Here is a 26,711-nt window from a genome sequence, read left to right as displayed (position 1 = left end):
TTTAATGGCTTCTTTAAATTTCGCTTTAATGAAAATTAAAGAAGCCATTAAAAAGTGACGTTACCGTTTGTTTGTAATTTAATTTAATTAATAATTTGATGTTCATATATTAAATATATATATATACATATATATATATATATACATATATATATATATATACATATATATATATATATATATATATATATATATATATATATATATATATATATATAAATATATACACACATTTATATAATAAAACAAAAAGCTTCCATTACTTTATTGGCCTTGTTGGCATGATGTTAGTGAACGAACCAAAGTCTTGTAGCAATTGCAGTTATGACAGCTGAGGATACAAACTAAAAAATTGGAACTATGCAAAAGATTTAATACAGATAGCCACCTAACATAACAATAGAAAGATAGATAAGTTGGTTTTTCAATTAGATTAAACACTTTAAGTTCACAACAACAGCTTTAATTCTCCTTCTCTATACAGCTCCTCAAATTAAAAATATTTGGCAGTAAGATGTGCTGGATGAATAATACAAGTGCCTTGTATTTGCAATATTCCAGAAAAGGGCATAGTTTACTTAATTGACTTTTCAGCTTTTTGATGTTGCAAAATCTTTAAAAATGATGACACAAACAGCTGTTGTCTGATTTTACTTTCGTTTGAAAAAATTTGATAAATACTAATTAAAAAAATGATTTTTTATTTAATTTTAAACACTTGTTTAAAATCTCAAAAAAAAGTAAACAACACATGTCAAACAAATTTGTTTTCTATATTTTCATCAACACACATAAATACATTTGTTTTCTATATTTATCAGTAAAAACAAAGTCATACTTCCAGATGATTTTTCAACTTTCTAGTTGAAAAACTCTTTTCAGATTTTTGTTTCTTATCACAGCTTTGAGGCATTTAAAAATCAATAATTCATTTGACAACAGTTTATACTTTAGTTATGCATTATTTATTTCTTATTTAGAAATGTTATAATAATAATATATGTGCTGTAACACCAATATATATATTGTCGCAGAGCATACTAAGATGCTATAGCAGCCGTTAATGTTATAAATTGTCATAGTTGGCTTTAAAAGAAATTAGGGATCTTGAACAAACAATATAGTTAGGCAAAGAATTCCAGCTTTTCATTATTCTGTTGTTAAAGAAATTATTTCTTGAGGAACACTTAAACTTCATCAAACATATGTCCACATATGTTTGATGAAAGACTGTCGGTTGTTAGTGAGAAACCAATTTGGGATTTTTAAACCAATTCACAATTACTATAAAATAACAAATGTAAACCATTTGTTATTTTATAGTGGTATATTAAATCCTCCTTAGTTCTTCAATTTTCTAAAGTTGTTAAATTTAATTTCCAAAGCCTTTCTTCATATGGTAGGTATTTTATCTCGAATAAGTTTTGAGGATCTTCTTTGCACTTTTTCAAGTTCTACTATGTCATTGTTTAGAGTTGGGTTCCAAACTGGTACTGCAAATTCGAGATGATCCTTTTTATCAAACCCAATGACCTTTGCACTTTAGCAACTGCTGATTTTACTTGCTTGTGCCATTTTAGATCAAATGATATTAATTTTTTATCACAGATGTGCATGACTTTACATTTTTCTTTATTGAGTTTCATTACGCAAGTATTACACCAGTCGATTACTTTATTAATGTCAGCTTGAAGTAGATTTAGTGCTTTTGAAATGCTTTCATCATTGTCAATAATTGAAACTAATTTGCTGTCGTCAGCAAATAATTTACAATTAGAGGTTAACCGGTCAGGCAAATCGTTTATATATATAATAAAAAGAAGTGGACCAAGTACAGATCCTTGTGGCACTCCACTAAATACATCACACCAATTAGATATAATTTCACCCATGATTCTCTTTATGTTCTACAGATTAAAAAATTTTTGATCCAAGCTAGCAACTTCCCTTTAATGCCATAGGCTGATAATTTTTTAATTAATTGTTTATGCGGAACTTTGTAGAAAGTTTTTTCAAAATCCATGAATAATAAGTCAACCCCCTTACCATTGTGAGCAGCACTTGTAATGATGTCCAAAGATTCTAGCAAGTTTGTGGTACATGATTTTTGTTTAACAAACCCATGCTGTTGTTTAGAAATCAAATCATATTTTTTCAGATGATTCAATATAATTTTTTGAATCATACTTTCTAAAAGTATACAAATATATAAAATGATACTTTAATATAATAATAAAATATATAGATTTTTAAATATTGATTTTGTATTAGCATTTTTCCACATAGTAGGTAGTGAAGATAAGATTAATGATTTGTTGAATAAAAGAGAAATTGAAAGAGCTAATGATTCCACACAATTTTTTAGTACATACAGACTAACTCTGTCTGGTCCTAAAGATTTATTTTCATTAAGATTGTGCAATTCTCCTCCATTTAATGTTTGAGTAATTGTATCATTTTAATTCTAGTTTAACGCTGCATTAACTTTACTATCAAAATAAGGCAACTAATTACCATCTTCTTTCACAAAAACTGATTAGAAATATTTATTAAATAAATTTGCAATGTCTTTTTTATCAGTAAATATGTTGTTGTTATCTCTTATTGATTGTATTTTTGGTAATGTTCTTTGTTTAGTTTTAGCGTATGAATAAAATAACTTTGGATTAGTTTTGACTTCAAATGATAGTTGCTTTTCATATTCGATAGTAATTTTTTTTATAGATCCTGGTATCATCCTACTAATCATTTTATATTCATTTAGAAATGACAATTTTTAAAATTCATTGCTCTTAATCTATGCCATTGATTACGCTTTAATTTAATCATTTTTTAAATAAATTTAGGAATGTTAGGAAAGAGTGAGAAATTTTTTGGAACGAAGGTTTCTTAGGTGTGAAAGTATTGCATAAATCATCATACTTTATTAAGAATTTTTTGTAGCATTTGTCCATAGTACTATTATCTGAAATAAAACTCCAATCAACATTAGAAAAGGCTAGGTTTAATTTTTCATTATCACCATTAGCATATTTGAATTTTTTGATATTTTGATTTGTTATCAAAATATCCATCTTCCATTTCAATATATAGTGCACTTGTTTTATTTTGCCCAGCTGTGGGTGTATTTGCAAGTCATGCAAGTTTTCATAATTGTTAGATAGAATTAAATCCAGTGTATTTGTTGGTTTAGAGACATCGGTTTGGAATGTTGGTTTGTATACAAACTGTTGAATGTAATTATCGTTCAAGTTCTCTATAAAAATAGCACTCTGTTCACAGTTTGATTTAAGTATTGTTGATCCATTATCATTCCTTCGAATCTCTTGATAATTAATATCCCCTATGATAATAAGTTTTGAATACTTGTTGCAGTTGATATCATATTTTGCGCTACTTTTTATATGGTTAATTGTACGATTGGTTATAAACTACATTAGTCATTATATTTCTTATTTTTTAAATTGGATAATTAAATAATTACAAAACAGAATTCACTTTTTAACTAAAACAAAAATAATAAATAAAAAAAAGAAGATATTTTCATTGGTTATAAAAAATGTACTTTCAATAGCTTTAGATGCATCATATTTGCGTCTATAAAACAATAATAAATTTCTCTTACTGGAGTAAACAATAGTATCACCAAAAAACTTAATACTTTTTATTGACCTTATTAAATCAAAAAAAATTTATGCACAGTTTCGTAACTTTTAAATATTTATTAAGTGAGTATAAACTTTTGAAAGCTGCTGTAATATTGGTGCATTAAATAAAACCATTATGAATTAAAACTCATACTTTAGCAGGTGGAGAGCTTCTCCTCAAAGTATTGTCCCATAATTCTTTTCCACTAAATAATATAAAAATATTCTATTACAAATACAAATAAAATGTTGCTTGGATCTTTTTAAGTGTAGATTTATATTTATGCAATATAAAAGATATTTAGGCAGTTATCTATTTCCCATTTCAAGTTACAATTATATATAACGGGTGATAACTAAAAAATGAGAATAATTCTAACCCTCTGAAATCAAACCACAAAAGTCAAAAAAAGAAAAGTACTCCTATGTGAAACTATACTCTCTGTTTACAAACTTATCATATGTTTTGTTTTGCATCAGATAATTTAGTTGTGTTTAAAATGCTGTCAAAGCAAGATGTAGTACTCGAGCGCATTGTAAAATTCTATCAAATGCATTTTCGGTCTTAAAAATCATTTTAAGACCGAAAATGTTCCAATTTCAACTATTTACCGTATTTTGGCATCCTTAACAACCAATCGTAAAAGTGGTATTGGAAGACCAGCTAAAATAATGAACAAGAAGAGACTTTGTATGCTTTAGGTGCTTTTAACAACGATGATTCAATAAGTCAACGAGATGCTGCAGAAAAGTTCAAATCGTTGAAAAAACAAGGAATAGTCTGCCGAAAAAAAACTAGAGCACCGGCATACACTGAGCAACAAACATCAACCGTGAAATCTCAATGCCGTTGGATGACCCAAAATTACTTTGGAGATGTTTTGCTTTGGATGACGAAAGTTACTTCTCCCTCTTCAAAACGCAAGTTCCAGGAAATGATCGACATTATGCAGATAAAAGTTCTACAACACCTACAAAAGTAAAATACAAATATAAACACAAGTTTGAGCAGAAAGTGATGATGTACATTGCCATATCTGAGAGGGGAATTTCCAAGCCATTGTTTAAGCCAAGTAGTTTGGCTATTAATCAAGAAGTATACTAAAATCAATGTTTAAAGAAAATATTGATTCCATTTCTTCAAAAATATCATTCAGATGGTATTTACTTGATCTGGTCGGATAAAGCATCACCACATTATGCCAAAAAAACACAAGTCTTCTTGGAAAGCCAAAACATCCCATATGTACCAAAAAAATGCAAACCGACAAACCTGCCTCAATGTCGCCCAATTGAAGATTTCTTTGGATATTTGAGTTCATTAGTATACAAAAACAGCTGGAGAGCTAAGAATTGCAAACAATTGATTATCCAAATCGAAAGATGTATTCTTCAAACTGATATAAATGCTGTACAGTGCTCCTGTTTCAACATTATGATAAAACTACGTTGAACTGCTAATGATGGATCATATTCGAATGTTCATTAATTTTTTCTTAAAGATAAGTGATGTACCTTCAATTAAATATAACTTTCATTTTCTAAACATTCGTTTTTATTATAGCCTGATATGAAAATCATTTTTTCAGTTATTACCCGTTATATATATATATATATATATATATATATATATATATATATATATATATATATATATATATATATATATATATATATATATGTATACATACACACAGTAGAAACCCTGGATAAGTCGGACTTTTACTAAGTCGGACAAACTTTCAATTCCTTTGAATTCTCTATACATAAGAATTCTTTTTACAAAAGCTTCGCTTAAGTCAGACATTCCTTAAGTCATACATAATATATATACCCATTCAGAGTCCGAATTAATGAGATTCTACTGTGTATATTAACTTTAACTAATTTTTTTTTGATATTTATATGTAAATAATTGTAAACAAAATTCTATCTGAACCTTTTCTTTTTTGTAGAGCTACTAAGTTCTGTTAAAAGAAAAAAAAAAATTATTTGAAAAAACATGCAAAAAAACCTAATAGTAATTAACAAAAAAATGCTTGATAACATATAATATAATGCGTTATAGCATATGTACAACATATAACATATACTATAATGCTCTATAAAATATATGCAACATATAACATATACAATAATAAAAAATAACAAATAACATTTAACTAACACAAAATAATAATAAACATTATTACCATTTAACTTATGTTTGGTATTATCTTCCACAACCTTAACAATATATCAACAATAGTTATAAATAACAATAAAAAGAAAAAAACAGAAGTAAAAAGTAACAGGAAAAATTTAAATGAAGTATAAATACATGCTAATGTACTTTCCATAAATAACTAGTTTCCACTAGTTACTTATGGAAAGTATGCAAAAAAACTTTAATGATTTTAATTAGCCTACAAAAAAATTTTTAAAATTTCTGCCTAAAGGTAAATTTGCATAATTTTAACATTTTTTGTTTACAAATATGCATTTTATTAACTGTGAGAAAGTATTTCTATAACAAGCAGCATAAGAAGACTTGATGCATTTTTTTATTTCTATTTTGGATAGATTTTATATCATGATAAAATTTGTGTAACACCACTGCCCTAGTTTGAGTCCAAGATAGAGAATTAAGGTGAGCCCTACTAAAACTTCACATATTTTCTTAGAAAGAAATTGTCAAAAAAGTAGGTAACAGTCAGTATGCAGTTTGTACAGCCATAAAAAACTTCATAAACAACTGAAATGGACACTAAAATGCTGAACTCTAGGTTAAAAAATCAAATATAACAGTATCTGCATAGCAATTTTGAATGTGACCAACAGGCTTTAATGCACGTTAGAGCAAAATAATATTTTAGCAGTTGTGTAAATTGCAAGCTTATCCAATCAAGTTATGTTTCTTAATAACCAAGCAAGAAGCAATTGCTAAATAATCAAAAAACCAATCATCTAGAGTAGTCCAAGGACCACAAACAAATGACACATCAAGTCACATCAATTTTACCATTAATCATTGCATGTATATTTACCAATTATAAAGAGTCTCACTAAAGAAAGCACTTTGAGAGCAAGTTTCATAATACAAAAAAATTACAAAGATAAGAATTAAAAACAAATGTAATGTTCAAAATCAAACAAAGTTAAAAAAGCTGTTAAAAACAAATACTAGATGTTAAAAACAAATATTAGATGTTAAAAACAAATATTAGATGTTAAAAACAAATATTAGATGTTTAAAACAAATAAAGCTGTTAAAAACTATTAAAAAAGAAATTTTAGTTTTAATTTTCAGAATAAAGTTTATTTTTTTTGCTTTAATTAAAGAACTATTGTAAAACATATTTTAATTGTAACATTTAAATAATTAAAATACCTTAACAAGTGTACTTGGAACTAAGCCATTTTCACCTTTCTTGTTTATTCCATCCCACCATCCATCTTCACTATAAAAATTTAAATTATTTTAAATGCCAATGTTATAATTTTGGTGTCTTGCCAAACATGTAAACTGCTTTATTTAATTGTTGTGACAGCAATCACATCAATATTATGTTTTTGGAGTTCCATCAAACATTAAATTTTTTTATTATGATTATGTTTTTTTATAAAATTATGTTCCATCTCCTTGGATTACCTGTTTAATAATTATTTTAAACAATTATCAAACAGCCAATTTCATGCTAATAAATACATAATAGAATTGGAAGACAAAAACAAAATAATATACCATATGATAATATTACAAAATAATATACAATATTTAATATTCATAATTTATTTTTTTATCTGCATTTTTTATCTAATTCTAAGATTTATTTATCTAGACATTTTCAATATAGTACTTTATTAGGACATGTGCGAAACTGTTTAACATGCTTTGTTGTGCAAGTTCAATTTTAGACATAATCTTATGGCAAAAGAAACATTTAGCTTTAAATGTGCAACTAAGGTTTTATTTCTACCCATCATAATTGATTACCAATAAGAAGAACAATAAGAAATCACACGATCATTTAAAGACATCCTTTCTCTCTCTATATATGAATGCATATATAGATATTACGGTGCCTTAAAACCCCTTTATATAGAAAATTACAACTCAGTGTTTTAATGTGGTGTGGTTATCTTTGGTGTCAATCCTTTTTTAGATTCTATTGCAAAAAAACTACAATTTTTATAGCAAAAATAAAAAAACATAAATTTCTATTAGTTTTTTGATATCCTTTAAAAAATTTTTTTTTTTCAATTTATATAAAATTTCCCTTTATTTGAGTAATAAGTTGACCTACTTTCAAAGAAATTTTTTTTAAACAATATTAGGGACCTATTCAATAGAAAATGAGTCTGAGTATGAACTAAATATTGGAAAATTAAACTTAAATTAATCACAAAAGATAGTCATAGCACATGAAAAAAATGAGTTTTGAATAATTAATCTAAAGGGGGGGGGGGGGGGTTGAAGGTACCCTTATATACATACATACATACATTTTTTGCCGACCTCAAACACTTTTAGGTGCAGTTAGGTCGGCATTGCCGAATGCCGACCCTAATTCTGAGGGTTGTGTGTATATATATATATATATGTATATATATATATATATATATATGTACACACAGTATTCAAAAAAAATTTAGGCGCCGAAACATATCTATTTTTTTTCATATTGATGATGATATTTTGATCCATTGCACTGGCGGTCTTGCGTTTTTGTCATCTCCCAGCCACACTAGCAAAGGTTCCAATCAGATTATGCTTCTTAACAATTGAGAAAAGGAAGATATACTTTGACACAAATATTATCATTGTTTTGAAATGGTGATCTCAAAGTCCGGACTTGAATCCAATAGAAAATTTGTGGTATATTTTGGACAGAAAACTTGGCAACCGAGCATTCAGAAGTAAAGACGACTTGAAAGAGGCTATAATGAGCGAATGGAATAATGTAACAACAAAAGAGACCCAAAATTTGGTCAACTGAATGTCAAATTGTCTAGCTGAGGCCACCAAGGCTAAAGGAGACCCCACTCGATACTTATTTCCATTGAACTTGATCAATTTGTCATATTTTTTGAACTGTATGATTATTTTTTTGCAGTTAGTTTTATGCACCATTAGATAAATTGTGTAAAATTCAATAGGTTAAAAGTTTTTTAAAGAATACTGGATAACATATCTAAAAAAAAAATTTTAAAATTTTAACGGAAAACTCTTTTGACACAATCTTTAAAATGATTTTTTTAACTGTACAAATATTTTTTTTGCATATATATATTATATATATATATATATAGGACACTGAGTCCTCTGCTTTACGTCTTCTTGGATTATCATTTACTATTGATCTTTAATGTAAACCATATATACATTTGATTGCTAAATTAGCATCTATAAAGGTTGCTTCTTTTTATTGTGCCTGCCATTTTCTTACTCCTGATTCCATTCCATACTTCTACAAATCACTTATTCATCCCTGTATGGAATACTGTTGTCATATTTGGGCTGGTCTTCTAATGATGCTTTTCCTCTTCTAAACAAGATCAAAAAATGCATTGTTAATGTAGTAGGACCCACTCTATCTGAGTGAGTCCAACTATCTAAGCCTCATTCATTTACTGTATATGTCCCTGCATGCTCTAAAAACTTTTGTTCATCTAGTTTCTTTTCCCGCATTTCAACTCTTTGGAACTCTGTTCCATCTTTATGTTTTCCTGACCGATACAACCTACAACTCTTTTAAATCTTCTGTCAACTGTTTCCTTGCTCTATAACTCAATACTTTTTTCCCTAGTAACTCCCAACTTAATAGTGGTTGCTTGCAGCCTAGTTGGAAGTGAATCAGAATAAAAAAAAAAAAATATATATATATATATCAAATATTAAATGTAATTAAATATAATAAACGTAAATAAACAATGCTTATTGTGACAATATATAACACTAAAACCAATTAAGATAAAATTGAGGAAGAAAAATTTATCTAAGAAGTTTTTATACAGGACTGCTCCAGGTCTGTGAACTTTTACGCATACCAAAATAAAAAGAATTTCATTAAATTTCATTATTAATTATCCTATTTAAATCTGAAATTAAAATATGAATTAAGATATTGCCATTAAAGTTAAATTTAGTAGCTTAAATAACGAACTTTTAAATATTTCCCAAAAAAAGGGACCCCTGCAATTTTTTTTCCATAAAAATAAGAATCAAAAAAATGCGTCACATCTTGCTCTCTCTCTACACACACACACACACACACACACACACACACACACACACACACACACACACACACACACACACACACACACACACACACACACACACACACACACTTATACATACTTACTTTGCTTTAGTAATATAGATGATCTCCCCTTTTAAAAACGTAAGATCTCCTTCTTGTTCTGCTTTGAAGTCGCTTAGTGCTTCAACACAATAAATCTGCACATATAAAGAATAATACAATTTTATTGTGATTGTAAAAACGCAATTTCCAGCCATTAAAAAAAAGTTAATCAGTATTTAACTTAAGATTCCTAACACAGTTTTTTCTAAAAATCATAAACCAAAATAGTCCAGTTTAAGTCAAAATTGACTTAAAAGACTGTTGTTTTTGTTATTATATTATATTATAAAGTATTATATTATATATAAGGGCTTATGATAAAATAGAAGTAATTGTTTTGTTTTATCACATTTTTTCAAAAAACTTAAAACTAAAGAGATTAATTTTACAATGCAGATTCTTAATTTTCTACAAAAAAATAAAAATTTATGTGTCTGTAGCTTTGGGTAAATAACAATTTATAATTATGTTTTTTTTTAAATGTTAATTCACCTCGCCAAGGCTGAGAAAGCCACTACAGTCAAGGAGGCTAATTATGGTTACAACCCTCTCTTAACTCTATAACTCAGGAACGCAAACCTAGCCAAACAAAACTGCTGCCTGAAGAAACAAGTTAAGTGTGGTACTACCAGGGATGTAGCGGGGACCAAACTAAGAACTTTTTGTTTTAGAAGAGAGCGCTCTACCACTACACCAGACCTTGCTTTAAAGTGTTAAGCTGCCAGCAATTTACATACGCTTTAAGCTATTTTATATACGCCTAGAGTGATTTCCATTAAGTGACTTTTTATCATTTTTTAACTTTAAATTATTCTATAAGCGGTAAGATGAAAGAAGTAATTAATATTATAAAAAAATTCACATTAACTTTTGAATGACGATTATGTAAAAAAGTTACAAAAGTTTGAATGACAATTATATTAGATATAAGCGCTATTTACAAATGAAAAAAAACTGAAATAAAATTAAAAAAAGTACAAAAGTCTAATCTTTAATAAGCTAGATATTTTATCAAAATATCTAGTAACAGAAAACAAAATTGCATATAGTTAAGGACAAACTTTTTTTTTGTATACGAAGTTATTACATGAAACGTAAAAAAAAACCATAAAAGAAATATATATAAAAACTTAATATATTTAATATTAAAAAATAAATTAATAATAAAAAAAAGTTAAATTTTACTTTATCTTTATTTTATATCATGATATTTCATTTTTATTTTGTTTTTATTTTATTGTAATGATTGACTTTTTCGCTTAAAAAACACTAATACTTTAAGGTTGAAGAAAAGATCATAATAATACAATTTAATTCTGATAAAAAAAATATATGATTTAATTTAAAACTAGTTTAATAAAAATATCTAATTTTATTCTGATAAAAAAAATATATATATATTTTAATTTTGATTAAAAAAATATATGATTTAATTCTGATTAAAAAAAAATATATAAGTTTATTAAAATTAATGGTTGGGTTTAACTTAATTGTCAAGTTTATCTAAAAATATTACTAAATATTGTTCAATATTTAAATTTTATTTATTCTTAAAAAAAAATTAACTAATTTTTATTGCAATTGTTTTTTTGGTTTTCATTTCTTAACATATATTTTGGCAAAAACTTGCGTTAATTTATTTTCTTTATTTATTTTTATGATGCAAGTTAAAGCGCAGCGATTATTTTTTAATAAATGATATATACAGCAATATAATTTTAACAAATGGTGTTTGGAAAAATAATCTTTGCTTTCACAACAAAATTGCTAATAGAATAATAAACTTTTTTAATAAATAAAGTAAATAAATTAACGCAATTTTCTAATTTGTTACATGCAAATTTTTTTTTAAATGAAAAATCATTTTTAGTTGCAAAGCCGTAATAAGAAATTTATTGCGGCTTTGCAACTAAATTTATTAACATTCTTTATTTATTTATTTTTATGATGCAAGTTAAAGCACAGCGATTATTTTTTAATAAATGATATATACAGCAATATATTTTTAACAAATGGTGTTTGGAAAAATAATCTTTGCTTTCACAACAAAATTGCTAATAGAATAATAAACTTTTTTAATAAATAAAGTAAATAAATTAACGCAATTTTCTAATTTGTTACATGCAAATTTTTTTTTAAATGAAAAATCATTTTTAGTTGCAAAGCCGCAATAAGAAATTTAAGAAATAATCATTTAAAAAAATTTAACACATTTTAATTCATTTATGCAAATGTTGAGAAAAGAAAGAAATTTGTTTATATCAAATATTTTAAAAAATGTAATATTAAATTGAATTATTTAATTTAGAAAAAAAATTAAAAGAAAATAAACATTCCCTAATAGTAATAATAAAAACTTTAAATATTGAATATTATTAAACTTGTTTTGTGGTAACTAATATTATTGCAGTAATTTAAAAAATTTAATGTCTTTAAAAAACAAAAAAATTAAGAGAATTGTGTCAAATTCACATCAGGCAAATGCGTTAAGCAATCTTTATTTAAAATAAGACCTGCTACACCACTAACGCATGATCCGCAGTATAAATAAATTAGAAATAATCAACTTAAATTTAACTCAATACAGTGTTTCACAGGAAGATGTGCGATTGCACGCAATTATATGACCATGCATTGTTTTAACAATTTGACCACAGCTTTCAACATGTTTTCAATATTTAAAAATGCGCCAAAAAAACTTACTTAAACTTTACTTTAAAAACTTTACTTTAAAAACTTTACTTTAAAAAATAAAAAAAATAAAAAGCGTTTCAATAATTTAAAAGCATTAAAGATTAAACTCATTTAATGTTAATGGCTTTCAAAAACATTTGTCTTTTTTTCAATTAAATTTTTTTAATCTTTTTAAATGTATTAACTTTAATGATTCTTATATTAAAATTCGTTAAAGAGACTTTTGTTGTCTTAGAAAGTCATCATTTATAAAAAGAAAATTATTTTTTACTTTTTAATAACATTTATTATAAAAAATGCATACTTAATTAATTTATATAACATAAATTAAAAAAATTTTATACAATTGTCAATGATACTTAAAAAATCATTATTAGTAAATGTTATTTTATTTAAAAGCGTTTCGCTAATATAAAAATGTTTGTTAAGAAGTTTCGATGTAATTTATCTCACCTAAGGTATAATTCACATATTTTTTTTTTTAGTTTTTGAAATAGCCACAGTCAAATTGTTAAAGCAAAATGTGATTGGCCTGGTCATATAATGACATGCGATTGCACGTCTTCCTGTGAAACACTGCCATAACACAAAACAAAATAAAACAAAAAAATCAATTAAATCAAGAAGTACTAAAACCTAACAATTGTTTAATTTAAGTTAACAGTGTAATGTTATTTAGTTGATAGATCAAAACAATAACAAAATGACTAAATGAGACATTTATTTTGACTAAGTAAGACATTTATTTTTCAAAACAAGATTAATAAGAAACCTTGTTAAAAAGAACAAAATCAAACAAAAATGATAAATAAAAAATTGGGAACTCAAAATAAGTGTTTTGTCGAATGAGCAGGTGCCTAGTGTTGCACTGCTAGTAACTATTTTAATAACATTTATCAAGGGAAAAACGCTGTACAACAGAAAAAAAAGTTTTTACAAACAAGGTCAATACCAACTTAAAGGGCTAATGATCACTCCCCAAGACATTATGATGGGCGTTCATAATCACACCTGTTGACAATACATTTTGATTTTATGAACACAAAAAAACATACTGGGGATTTTTCATAAATCCTGATATTTGTTTTTAATATAAATTGTATTTTTTAAGCTAAAGCTTGCATGACAAAAAGAAAAAATGGTAATCCTTCAGCTAAGCTGTGTAAATTAAAATAATTTGTTTGCATTATTTGGGCTTGTTGCAATTACGTCTGAAACAGCACACCCTTTGGGCGAGTTTTAGGATTAATAGTGTTATTATTAGGATCAGATTTAAGGTCACGGTTTAAAAGGGTTAAGACAAAGCTAAGGTTATTCTAACTTGATATTTAACCCTAAACCTTAACCCAGACCCTCAAAAAAACATTTTTAAAAAAATCTGTGGTAGAGTGCATCACATTAAACATATTTATTAGAGATGTACAACCCGTGTTCAGACGTATTTGCAACACAAAAACGCAAATAAATATTTTTATTTTACCCCACTTAACTGAAGAATTACATAAAAAATAACCAAATAATAATGCAGCTTTAGTATTATATTTATATTTTTATAATATTAAATTTTACTTTATATATTTTTTATATCTAAAGTTAATGCTTTGGTTATTCAAAAATGAGGTTTTGGTTTAATTTAAAATCCACATCAAATCTTTCAATTTTTTCAAAGTTTTTCTTGTTTTTCGTTGGAAAAACAAGAAAAACATACAGAACTATAAGTTTAAAGATTTTAAAAGACTTTTTTTCAAGAAACTCCTTTCAAGAAGTAAAAAAAATAAGAAACTTTTAAAATATTATATCTCTCTAATGTGCATTAAAGCCAGCTGTTGGTCACATTCAAAGTTGTGATGCAGATGCTGTTATAGCTGATTTTTTAACTGAGAGTTGAGCATTTCAATGTCACTTTCAGTTCTTTATAAAGTTTTTTGTGACTGTACAAACTACATACTGACTATTACCTACTTTTTTTGTGACTGTACAAACTACATACTGACTATTATCTACTTTTTTTGTGACTGTACAAACTACATACTGACTATTACCTACTTTTTTTGTGACTGTACAAACTACATACTGACTATTACCTACTTTTTTTGTGACTGTACAAACTACATACTGACTATTACCTACTTTTTTTGTGACTGTACAAACTACATACTGACTATTACCTACTTTTTTTGTGACTGTACAAACTACATACTGACTATTACCTACTTTTTTTGTGACTGTACAAACTACATACTGACTATTACCTACTTTTTTTGTGACTGTACAAACTACATACTGACTATTACCTACTTTTTTTGTGACTGTACAAACTACATACTGACTATTACCTACTTTTTTTGTGACTGTACAAACTACATACTGACTATTACCTTCTTTTTTTGTGACTGTACAAACTACATACTGACTATCACCTACTTTTTTTGTGACTGTACAAACTACATACTGACTATCACCTACTTTTTTTGTGACTGTACAAACTACATACTGACTATTACCTACTTTTTTTGTGACTGTACAAACTACATACTGACTATTACCTACTTTTTTTGTGACTGTACAAACTACATACTGACTATCACCTACTTTTTTTGTGACTGTACAAACTACATACTGACTATCACCTACTTTTTTTGTGACTGTACAAACTACATACTGACTATCACCTACTTTTTTTGTGACTGTACAAACTACATACTGACTATCACCTACTTTTTTTGTGACTGTACAAACTACATACTGATTATCACCTACTTTTTTTGTGACTGTACAAACTACATACTGACTATCACCTACTTTTTTTGTGACTGTACAAACTACATACTGACTATTACCTACTTTTTTGACAATCTAAGAAAAAGTAATAATAATAATAAGTTACATATTAGAAATTCCTATGTAATTAAGTGTGACAAAGGGATGGCAAAAATCCCGGACATTTTCAATCCCGGTATTTCGGTATTGAGAAACTTGTTCCCAGGAAATCCCGGGATTGAATAGAAAAAAGCGCAATTGCAGAAAGTGAAGCATAAGAAGAACCAATGTTTAAAGGATTCATCAAACACTTAAAAATGATTAATTTAATGATAATAAATAAAATACTTCATTCATTAATGAACCTAAGTAATTTAAATTATAAAAAAATACCTTAAAATGATAACACATAGTATAAATGAAAACAATAACTAAAAATAACATGAACATGCATGAATATACATGAGTTATATTTATTTTTGAAAGTACTATCCTAAAAAATCAAAGCGTAAATCATTTTATTGCTTAATCGTATTTAATTTTTGGAACATAAAAACCCAGCAGCTGAGAATGCTTGTTCAGACTACACACTTGTAGGCCGTATAGATAGTAAATAATTATGTTTCTTAAAGGTGATCACACCTTGAGCTACTACTTTCAAAAAATGGTTATTTTTTTACCCTTATAGGTTGCATTTGTAGTGCTGCCAACCCTTTTTCCATGACTTTATTCAATTGTTCACTAATTGCGGTATATGCGGTAGTGGTGTAGTGGTAATATGCGGTAGTGGTGTAGTGGTAAAGCGCTCGCTTCAGAAGCGAGAGGTTCCGAGTTCGATCCCCACCACGTCCCTGGTAGTACCGCGCTCAACTTGTTTCTCCGCGCAGCGGCCTTGTTCGCCGAGGTTCGTGTTTCGGAGTTATAGAGTTGAGAGAGGGTTATAACCACTATTGAGTAGCCTCCTCATCTGTAGTGGCCTTCATGGCCTTGAGGAGGTAAATAACAAAAAAAAAAAAAAAAAAAATTGTTTAGACATTACCACATTCGTGGCTTGAAAGAGCCTGATTCAACTGAACACAACTATTACTACAAGTCTGCTGCTGTTATTATATCTGCGGAGTTTAAACACTTAATCAGGTTTATCATAATTTTTTTCATTTTGGGTACTTGTTTTTGGTAAAAAAAACCTCTGGAACTTTTTATGAAGTAACCTGGCCATGAAGATATACTAAGCTCCTTAACGGTATTCTCCTCTCTTTAACTTGGTGACTCATAGCATCATACAATTGTTTTTGATTTCAGATTGTTGTACTCTTATTTTTGTCAAAAAAAATTCTTATGCAATGTCAGAGGAAAGTAAAGTTGAGTCTCGTCAACAAAGTGCTACCACAGTTGCTTTAACGGAAGTAAAATGTACTTCTAAATCAGATATCATTCTACATTCCTTTTTGTTCATCTTAATTGAATCATCAATGTTGCAATATAATTCTAAAAGTAGAAGTGTCTTTTTAACACAAAAGATTTTTAATTTTAACTTCACAAATCAGTCTGGCATAAGCAACAAGCTGCTCCATCAGGTTTTGCAACCCATGATTAAATAAATGACCTTTCCAAACTCAACTTTTATGTACTTTTGTAAATAATTTTCATTTTTGTTTGGGGATCTTTTAAACATTTTTACAATTTTCCTGACCTTTGTTATTACGGGTCCAATAATTTGATGCCTAATTTGAACTTCAGATGTTTTATTAATTAACAATGAACCATTTGAATCTTGAATACAATTCTTCCTCTTCAGAAAAAATTTTTTACTTTAAATAACAATAACTAAAGTTTATTTACTAAACCTTATGTATTAAGATAACTTCATTAATTAAACGAACATTAAGTCAACTTTTGTAATTTAATAAACCTTCTGTATTTTGATAACTTAAATAATTAAACCGATGTTAAAAAAACTTTTGAAATCACGCACACATTTGTAATTAAATTGAGCGGACTTAAAAAATGGAATTAAAACTCCACACACATTGGATAAGAAAATTCAAAATAAATTATTTCTATTAAAAATTTTTGATCTTCCCATCAGCAAGTGCTAAAATTTTTTTTATCTTTAATAATATATTAGTTTTAATATTATACTATATATACATTTTTATATTTAATCATACATACTTTGCAGAAAAGCAATAATGTTTTTAGTTTGTATTTTGGATAAAATACAGAAAGAAAGAGAATAAAAAGAAAACATGGCAAACAACTGGGAAAACAGAAAACAGCTGGGATTTTGGGACCCTGGGATTGCCATCCCTAGTGTAACAAATATTATAGCAAATGAAAAACACTTTTTGCTTTATTTTTTCTAAAACAATTTTTATATAAAAACCAACCAAATGTGATATAAATGTGTATTAGTTTTGAAGATTTAATTTATAAAAAGTTAAGTAAAAAAGCAAGATTTGTTAAAAGTATTTGTCATTTCATATTACACATTTTGTTTGTATTTATTTGTCATTTTGATTACACATTTTGTTTGTGTTTATTTGTCATTTCGTATGACACATTTTGTTTAAACTTATTTGTCATTTCGTATAACACATTTTGTTTAAATTTATTTGTCATTTTGTAATACACATTTTGCTTGTGTTTATTTATCAAATTTTCATTTTGGCTTGTATCAATAAAATACAAAATTGATAGCAGACTCACTAACTTTTAAATTGGTGAAACAAAGATTTATTTTCAAAAACCCTTTGCTCAATGGAAAACAAAACAATGCGTGCTGGTAGAGTGTGACGATTGCACTGGTAAAGATGATTGCACCAGTAAAATAGTTCACCATTCTCTATATTATAAGTAATATGAAGAATAATGTTATGTACACTATTAAGTCAAGAGAAGTATACTAAAATATATTTCTTACTGTTTTATATCAGACATTGCAAACTATGTAACTGCTATTTACAAAACATTTAAATTAATCATACCCACAGTAAAAGCAAAACTTTCCCATTTTTCTAAAGTACATTTATTAATACTAATGGCTGTGCAGTAAAAAATCTATAAAAGCTTTTAAAAACTTACAAAATTTTAACTAGCTTTTAAATTTCAACTAAATCTAGAATTGAACTTTTTTTTTTGCCACGTCTTTTTTTGACAGCACAAAAAGTTTGAAACAACTATACCAAAAAGTTTGAAAAAACCATATCAAAAATACAAAGGTATTAACTTCATTTACATATAAAGATCACATTTACAACTGCAAGGAAAAAAAGGTGCAGTGGAGTAAAAAATCTACCTGGTACTCATAGCTTGCATCAGTTTAAAGATCTTGGATGTAACAGAGTTGGTTTCAATAGATCTTGGTTATAACAGGGTTAGTTTCAATAGATCTTGGATATAACAGGGTTTGAGAAAAAAGACATTAACTACACAATAATTCACAAATTTTAAAATGAGATGTATTTCAATCTGTTACCTTAGAAGGTTATGTATTGCGGCAAAAAAATCAGCCAAGAAAAAAGTGACACTATAGTTAAGTTTCTCCACGCAAAAGGTTCAAATGAGTATTTTTGTCATACTACCTCTAGGAGGATTACCATACAATGTTTAAAATCTCCTCCTACTCTTATCCACAACTAAATTGGAGGTTTTAAATCAAAGATTTCTTTTTCCAAGGTAAGTTACTTTGACCAAGGACATTCAAATAGATATCCACGCTACCAATTATTATAAATAACAATAGCAAAACAATAGGAAACATTTGTATTACATGGAAATACTTTTGTATGATTATACATCAAAATGACAACTGTCTCAACTTTATTATGTAAAGTATTGTGATCAATTTTATTATTTCATTAAAAAATGTTCTATATAATGTTCAATCACCTTAGTATAACTCCTGTGTAACTATATCGCTACCTCAAAACAACAAATTTTTAATTCACAATAGAATCTATTATGAGTTAAAACCTTGTTGTGCTGTGATATATTGTGAGGTTGTAATATATAAAGTTTTTAAACCATATGATTAATCTAAAACTTGTAAAAAAATTCAAATACCAAAAAATATCAAAACAAAATTGTGAGACAAAAAAAGATTTACGTTCCGTCAAAAATGAGAAGTTAAAATCATTTATATTGGTAAAATCTAATTGTAAGGAGTTTGCCAACAACCACTAGTTTAATCTAAATAAATGATCTATGATCGACAACAAGTAAAAAATTCTTTTTACTTTACAATATTCATATTAGTATACCACATATTGTATTTTAAAAAAAACGTTTTTGATTTAAAAATTTTTTTTCAAATAAGTTATTAATAAACAAAGCTTGCATATATATATATATATATATATATATATATATATATATATATATATATATATATATATATATAATTAAAAGAATTTCAAACACATGGGTTATTCTTAATTATATAAAAAACATTTATATTTCCCAAAAGTTAGTGTTTTCCGGGTAATAAAATGTTTACTAAAAGAATTTAGCAAAGCAAAAATATTGGTTAAATTGTCAGTTTATTTTGTAAAATTATTTATAAAATGACGCTAAAAATTATAACCCGCATAGAATTTTAGTAATTGGCAGTGCTTTTGATCTATAACAACACACTAAACACCCATTTATTTATCGCCCTTGCTTTCACCATGGCTAAGGTCTCACATGCCTTATTTGTTGTTTTTCCAGTTAGATTTTTGGAGACATGCAAAATTATAACAAACTTTATAATAATTAAAAAAATAAAATAATAAAAGCTAAAAAAAATTTGTAGTTTTCTTAATTTTTAAGCATGTTTTACTTAACATTTTAAAGTTATAAGTTCATTTTATAAATCCTGCATCAGATAAACATTCTAAATGTTTTACCATTGTTATTACTCATTTGATCAAATAAATGGCTTTTTATTTCATAAAAACCAGGTTATTTTGCAAAACAAAGTTGAAATTTGTGGTTAAAACACAAAGTGCAAATTTCATGAACGATCTTACATTTTGGGTTGAAGACAAGTGGTTCATGGTCATTAATGTTTAGAAATCTTACATAATTATCTTTGTTTCTTATGTTTTTCTTTTTTACTACACTGTCACCTTCTTCTTCATCATCGTCATCATCGTCATCATCATCATTATCATCGTTGTCATTGTCCCCATTTTTCTCCTCATTATCTTCATCATCGTCATTATTTTCCTCCTCCTCCTCATCTTCTTCCTCTTCATCTTCACTAAACAAATTTATACATAAGTGATTTTATATCTTTAACAAAATAACAAATAAAAAACAAGCTAGTAAACTTTGTATTATATCAATCAAGGTTTTCATAACATTTATTTTTCAAATTACATTAAAAAAAATAAAAATCGAAAAGTTGCATTGATACTTTTGTGGTTTATGTACACAAAACGTAACTTAACCTTTAATGTCACAATCTTTAGGATTTTAAGTTACAGTATTAGCTGGAAAAAAGATTTTTTTGCTATTAGTAAATTATTTTACTAAGGTTTGAATTACTGTTTCACAATAAATTGGCAATGAGTCAAGGAGTTTCATCATCACAAAAAAGAAAAAGTAAAAAAATAAAAATAAGATGCTTTTTTAAAGATGCGTATGAAGAGAAATTTGTTTATCCTATCTCAATCTTTAAAACCTTTATGTCTGATCTGTTTTGAAATTATTGCTGTGATGAAAAAATATAATATGCAAAGGCATTTCGAAACATTGCACAATGAATTCAATGTTAAGTATCTTTACGGATCTACTCGCAGAACAAGTTTTGTATCTCAAAAAAAAGCTCTGGAAGAAAAACTTTTTATCTCAACAAAATTTGTTCGTCAAAAAACAGCAAGAATTGAAAACAATGATGAAAGCTTCATTCCAAATTTCTCTACTTCTTGCGCAAAAGAAAAAAGTTTTTCCTATTGTGAAATTCTAAAAGAATGTCTATCAATTTTTGCTGAAAACACCGGAGACTCAAGCATAAAGAAATTGTCACAAAATATTGCACTTTCCAAAAATACAGTTATGAGAAGAGTTGAAGAAATGGCCTCTAATGTATCAAAACAAATAATTGTTGCCCACTCATTTTTAAAGTACTTTTCAATAGCTATTGATGAAAATTGTGATTTAACTGTTAATCCTTAATTATTAGTTTACATAAGATGTGTCAAAGAAAACTTTGATGTTGTCCAAGAACTTCTTGACCTCTGTCAGCTTCAAACCTCAACAACTTGATTTGATATTTTTGAAACATTAAAAACATTTATTCAAAATCAAAACACTAATGGTCATAATCTGAACATGGATAATCTGCATAGTTTTTGCACTGATGGCACACTTGCAATGGTTGGGAAGCACAGTGGATGTGTTTCTCTTATTGAAAAATATTTACAAAATAACTTTTTAAATACCATTGCATTATTCACCAAGAAGTGCTGTGCTCAAAAGATATGGAATTCGGCCATGTCATTAAAACTGCTGTTACGTACATTAACAAAATAAGAGCAAGAGCACTTCATATATGAGAATTTTGTTCATTTTTTGAAAATGAAACAAATAAACACAAAAAATACTTATTACATTGTTCTGTTTGATGGTTATCAAATTAATGCTTTTAAGACCAAGTTCAAAATTTTTTTTGAACTTGGTCATAAAAGCATTTAATTTAAACTATCTTTTAAGACCAATTCAAATTATTTACAGACAGTTTATCACAGAAAAATCTTCATCTATTTCCAACACTTGAAAATTATTATATTGAAAGTAAGATTACCAGTGTTGCGTATCAAAAGTACAATGCTGTCATTTTCAAACTTACAATCATTTGAAACTTGCTTTGCAGATTTTAAAGCTCAAATTAAGAGTATTTTGCTCTTTATCAACCCATTCACTATATTAGATGATGATATTTGCAATTATACATCAAAGTTGCAATTGGAAATCACAAAAATTCAAATCACATAGGATTAAAAAGCAAATTTCAAGGACTACGCTTATCGCTGATAGCTCCAGATCTGAAATCATTCTGGAAATTTGCTCCAAAAAAAATTTTTTTTTGAAAACTTTCCTGAACTCAATGATATAGCACTAAGATTTGTCTCAACCTACATTTGTGAAAAAATATTTTCTTCAATAAATTACATAAAAAGCAAACATAGGTCAACTCTAAATGACAACCATCTTGGTAACCTGATACTTCTGTATCAGGTTACCAAGATGGTAACCTGATACAGATTGTCCTGGCCGTGTCCTAAAAAGTCTGGCCACCCCTGGTATACACTATTATACAATAGAATACATATAATACATATAGATAGAATACACATAAAACTTATTTAGCATACAGCATTATGTTACAAAACATTATACCTTAAAATAGTATGCTTATCCCCTTTTGAATTACTTTCAGCTAAATCACTGCCATCTTCATCTTCAGTTAAAATTTCCTGTTTCATTTTTCTTTATTATTTAAAAAAAAATAAAAAATCTTGGTATTCATTATATTATTACTCATTATATTATCATTTAACTTTATTAATTTTGTTATATCCAGTGATATAACAAAAACAATAATGTTGAATAATTTTAGTGATGTACCAGTAAATGCTAATTCACTGGTACATCATTAAAATTTTGTTTATGATTATAAAATTTTCTTTTACAAATTTAAATAATATACTAGCAAAAAAAAAAAAAGAAAAAAGTAAGAAAAAAATAACAAGAATAACAAATATTGAAAAGAAAATATTTTATACTTAGATCTTAAATTAATTAACTCTTAAATCTATCACAGTATGATTTTCACCTATTGCCTTTATTCTTTTGTTGAGGACTCAAACTCCTATATTATAATGGTAAGTATTATTGGTTAGTAATATACAACTATATAATAATCCCAGGGGAAAATGAGCTAGCGACTAGCTAGCTTTCATAGATGACCTTTTGACATAAAAATCCCGGAAATTTTTACCTTTGAAAATCTCGGAAAATTATTTCAATAAAAAAATCATAAAAATAAAAAATTATTAATTGTATTATTTACAACAAAAACTTTTGTAAACTTGAATCGGAATTTAGATTATTAAACTTTTTACAAAAAGGAATTTCTAATATTCGAAAAAGTTAATTTGAATGAATTACAAAGAAAAAAAAAAAAGAAAAAAAAATTGTTATGAAAATTGATCTTATGAAAATTTCAATTATAGAAAACATATTTGTTTAAATGCAGACATTGTGGTAAACAGCAATTTTATTACGATTACGCTAGCTACAATAGCCAGTAGTAAGTATTTATACATCCTAAAGTATTTTTTTTTAATTCAAAATTCATGTTGGATTTTGTATATATATGCATGTATAAACATCTTTATGATCAACATGATCATCATAATCATTATTATTATCATGATGATGAGATGATGATGATGATGATGATGATCATCATCATCATGATCATCAACAGCATAAAAGAAGGCTAAAGCCTAATGATGATGATCATGATCATCATGATAATGATGATGATCATCACTATTATCACCATTATCATCATCATCATCATCATCATCATCATCATCATCATCATCATCATCATCATCATCATCATCATCATCATCATCATCATCATCATCATCATCATCATCATCATCATCATCATCATCATCATCATCATCATCAGGCTTTAGCCTTCCTCTTTTATGTTTCTGTAATATAAACAATCTAGAGCATAGAAAAAATCATTTTTCTTAACTAAAGCTCATGCATACAATATGTAAGACACTCTCTTCAAGTTTTCTTACTTCTACCTTTTTACCTTTGAAAATCTCGGAAAATTATTTCAATAAAAAAATCATAAAAATAAAAAATTATTAATTGTATTATTTACAACAAAAACTTTTGTAAACTTGAATCGGAATTTAGATTATTAAACTTTTTACAAAAAGGAATTTCTAATATTCGAAAAAGTTAATTTGAATGAATTACAAAGAAAAAAAAAAAAAGAAAAAAAAATTATGAAAATTGATCTTTTGAAAATTTCAATTATAGAAAACATATTTGTTTAAATGCAGACGTTGTGGTATTTAAAATTTTATATAATTTTTTTCAAACTAATAACAAAAAACTTTAGCGATTTTTTTTTCTTTATGTCTTTAACATCTTTAAAAATTCGATTTTTAGTGTCGAGTCTATTATGATTATGAGAATATTGAACTTTAAACGATTTTGTAGCTATGTGTCGCTAGCTAAACATTATAGCTTTGTAGCTAGCTACAAAATATCTACAAATCTACAGCTGGTTGATAGCTACATATCAAACTTTTTTAAACAGCAATTTTATTACGATTACGCTAGCTACAATAGCCAGTAGTAAGTATTTATACATCCTAAAGTATTTGTATTTATGACCATTTACTACTAAAGTATTTATTAAAGTATTTATGACCATTTACTACTAAAGCAACCACTTTGTACATGCTGATACCTAAATTACTTTAATCTTTTCTAACAAATGTTGTTTAAAAAAAAGATTATGCCTCCTTTTCTTGTCCTGCTAGAGTCACACCAAAATACTACATCATTTAAATACTAAAGTTTATATAACAATGAAAGGATATTGTAAGCCAGCATCTAAATAAATAGCAAACAAATATGTTTATATCAATAATATGTATGCATAAAGTGCATCTTGGAAGCTTTTATTACTTCTCTTCAATTTAAAGTCAAGCCTCATTCTTCTACACATTTTTCACCATCTTGAGCAGTTGCTTTATTAAACATTAATAATTTTGTTAATCTTTTTTACAAGAACATCTCTCTTAATAACAAATGCCTTTTTATTATTGCAAGAAGCCAATGTAAAAAAGTCCTGTCTGATGTTAAGCTCTGTTACTCTCAGTTTACTAAATCTTGTATCTTATCTAAGATGTTAGGTTCTAGAGACTTTTGGTTTGTCTTCAACAGTCATTAACTGTCATTAATTAAACTAAGTCTAAAATTTAATCTCTAATTCAGGGGTTTGATCTTTTTACTTCTCCCCAGAATAAAGCAGAGTTATTTGCAAAGAAATTTTACTCTAATTTGACTCTTGAATATAATGGCCATACTCTTCCTAACAGTTAAACAGATAAATCCATTGTTAAACATCCAAATCACTTTGGCTTCCAATTCTAAAGTTAATTCTCAATTAAACACTTCTCCAGTTTGTTCTTCAGAAAATATTTTCATCATAGCCTTAAAAAAGTGTTCTCCAGAACTCTCTTTAATTTTTGCTAAACTTTTAAATAAAGTGCTAAATAAGTGGTTCCAATTTTTCAAAATTCTAGAAAACACTTTGACCCCTCTAACTATCCTGGGATTATTCTTCACACTGTTATTAGTTTCTTTATATAAAGATTTTGAGGTTATGAAACTATTTCTTTCTAACTGCAGTAGTAAAGTTATTCTTGAAGGCCTACCCGCTTCTTTATTTCAAGTAACTTTAAGGGTTCCACAAGGTTCTATCTTTCCCCCTGTATTGTTTCTCATCTACAATAACGATCTTCGTGAAATCTAAAGTGGCTCTATTTGCTGACAACTCAACTTTATACTCTTGTCTTGACAAAAAATCTTTACTTTTTAATTGCTTAAAACAAGCAGCCAATTTTAAATCTGATCTCTCTTCTGTAACAGCCTATGGCTTGTAGTGGCTTATGGATTTAAATTCTGGACTTGAAATCCACAATTTTTGCTAGAAACAAAACTCATTTATGTACTGCAAAAAATATTGCAATATCGTTGACATTCCTATATTGACGAATAACAACCCTCTTACTCTCAGACAAAGTCTAAAAGCACATTGTAAATATAATTAGACCTGCTTTATCTGCCAAGCTTGACCACTCTCCCATTATTTTAAAGATTGCATCTCTTTCTTTTTTTTACAAATACAATCATGGTCAATTCTCAAACGAGCTATCATCTCTATAATGATAAACCAAAACTCATTCTTTTTTCAAACTTGCTTAGCTTTTTATACAACAAGTTGCATCCTTTTACTGTATCTGTCTCTTCATGCTATAAAAACTTTTATTAATCCAGTTTTTTCCATTAACATAAAAAAAAAAATATAACTCCTACCCAACTTCATGTTTTCCTTTTTTCTAACTTACAACTTTTTAAGTCTTCAGTTATATGTTTCCTAGTATTTTAACATAATAATGGTTGCTTGCAATCTTGTTGGAAGTAAATTAGAGTTTAAAAATATATTAAT

The 26,711-nt window shown here is 26.9% G+C and overlaps 1 protein-coding gene across 5 annotated transcripts in view; it reads right to left on the bottom strand.

The window, feature by feature from the left end:
• LOC101236702 (nephrocystin-1) overlaps positions 1–26,711 on the bottom strand; it is a 61,099-nt gene that overhangs the window by 28,295 nt on the left and 6,093 nt on the right. For 3 of the 5 annotated variants that reach the window (XR_010643215.1, XR_010643214.1, XM_065816284.1), the window contains exons 5-12: positions 23,271–23,306; positions 22,835–22,924; positions 20,513–20,693; positions 9,995–10,089; positions 7,018–7,087; positions 5,840–5,873; positions 5,587–5,614; positions 3,802–3,853 (exon numbers count right to left, since the gene is read on the bottom strand). Coding sequence is in view for 3 of the 5 variants with exons in the window: in XM_065816284.1 (XP_065672356.1) it covers positions 3,802–3,853; positions 5,587–5,614; positions 5,840–5,873; positions 7,018–7,087; positions 9,995–10,089; positions 20,513–20,693; positions 22,835–22,924; positions 23,271–23,306 (586 nt within the window). In the remaining 2 variants the exon portion in view is untranslated. Of the gene's footprint in view, positions 1–3,801; positions 3,854–5,586; positions 5,615–5,839; positions 5,874–7,017; positions 7,088–9,994; positions 10,090–20,512; positions 20,694–22,834; positions 22,925–23,220; positions 23,307–26,711 lie in introns of all 5 variants that reach the window. The other 2 variants (XM_065816286.1, XM_065816285.1) reach the window with 2 other exon arrangements.

This window comes from Hydra vulgaris, chromosome 13, assembly GCF_038396675.1.
Source record: "Hydra vulgaris chromosome 13, alternate assembly HydraT2T_AEP".
Taxonomy (NCBI): domain Eukaryota; kingdom Metazoa; phylum Cnidaria; class Hydrozoa; order Anthoathecata; family Hydridae; genus Hydra; species Hydra vulgaris.
The sequence above is the reverse complement of the archived record's forward strand: the minus strand, read 5'-3'. Positions and strand labels throughout refer to the sequence as shown.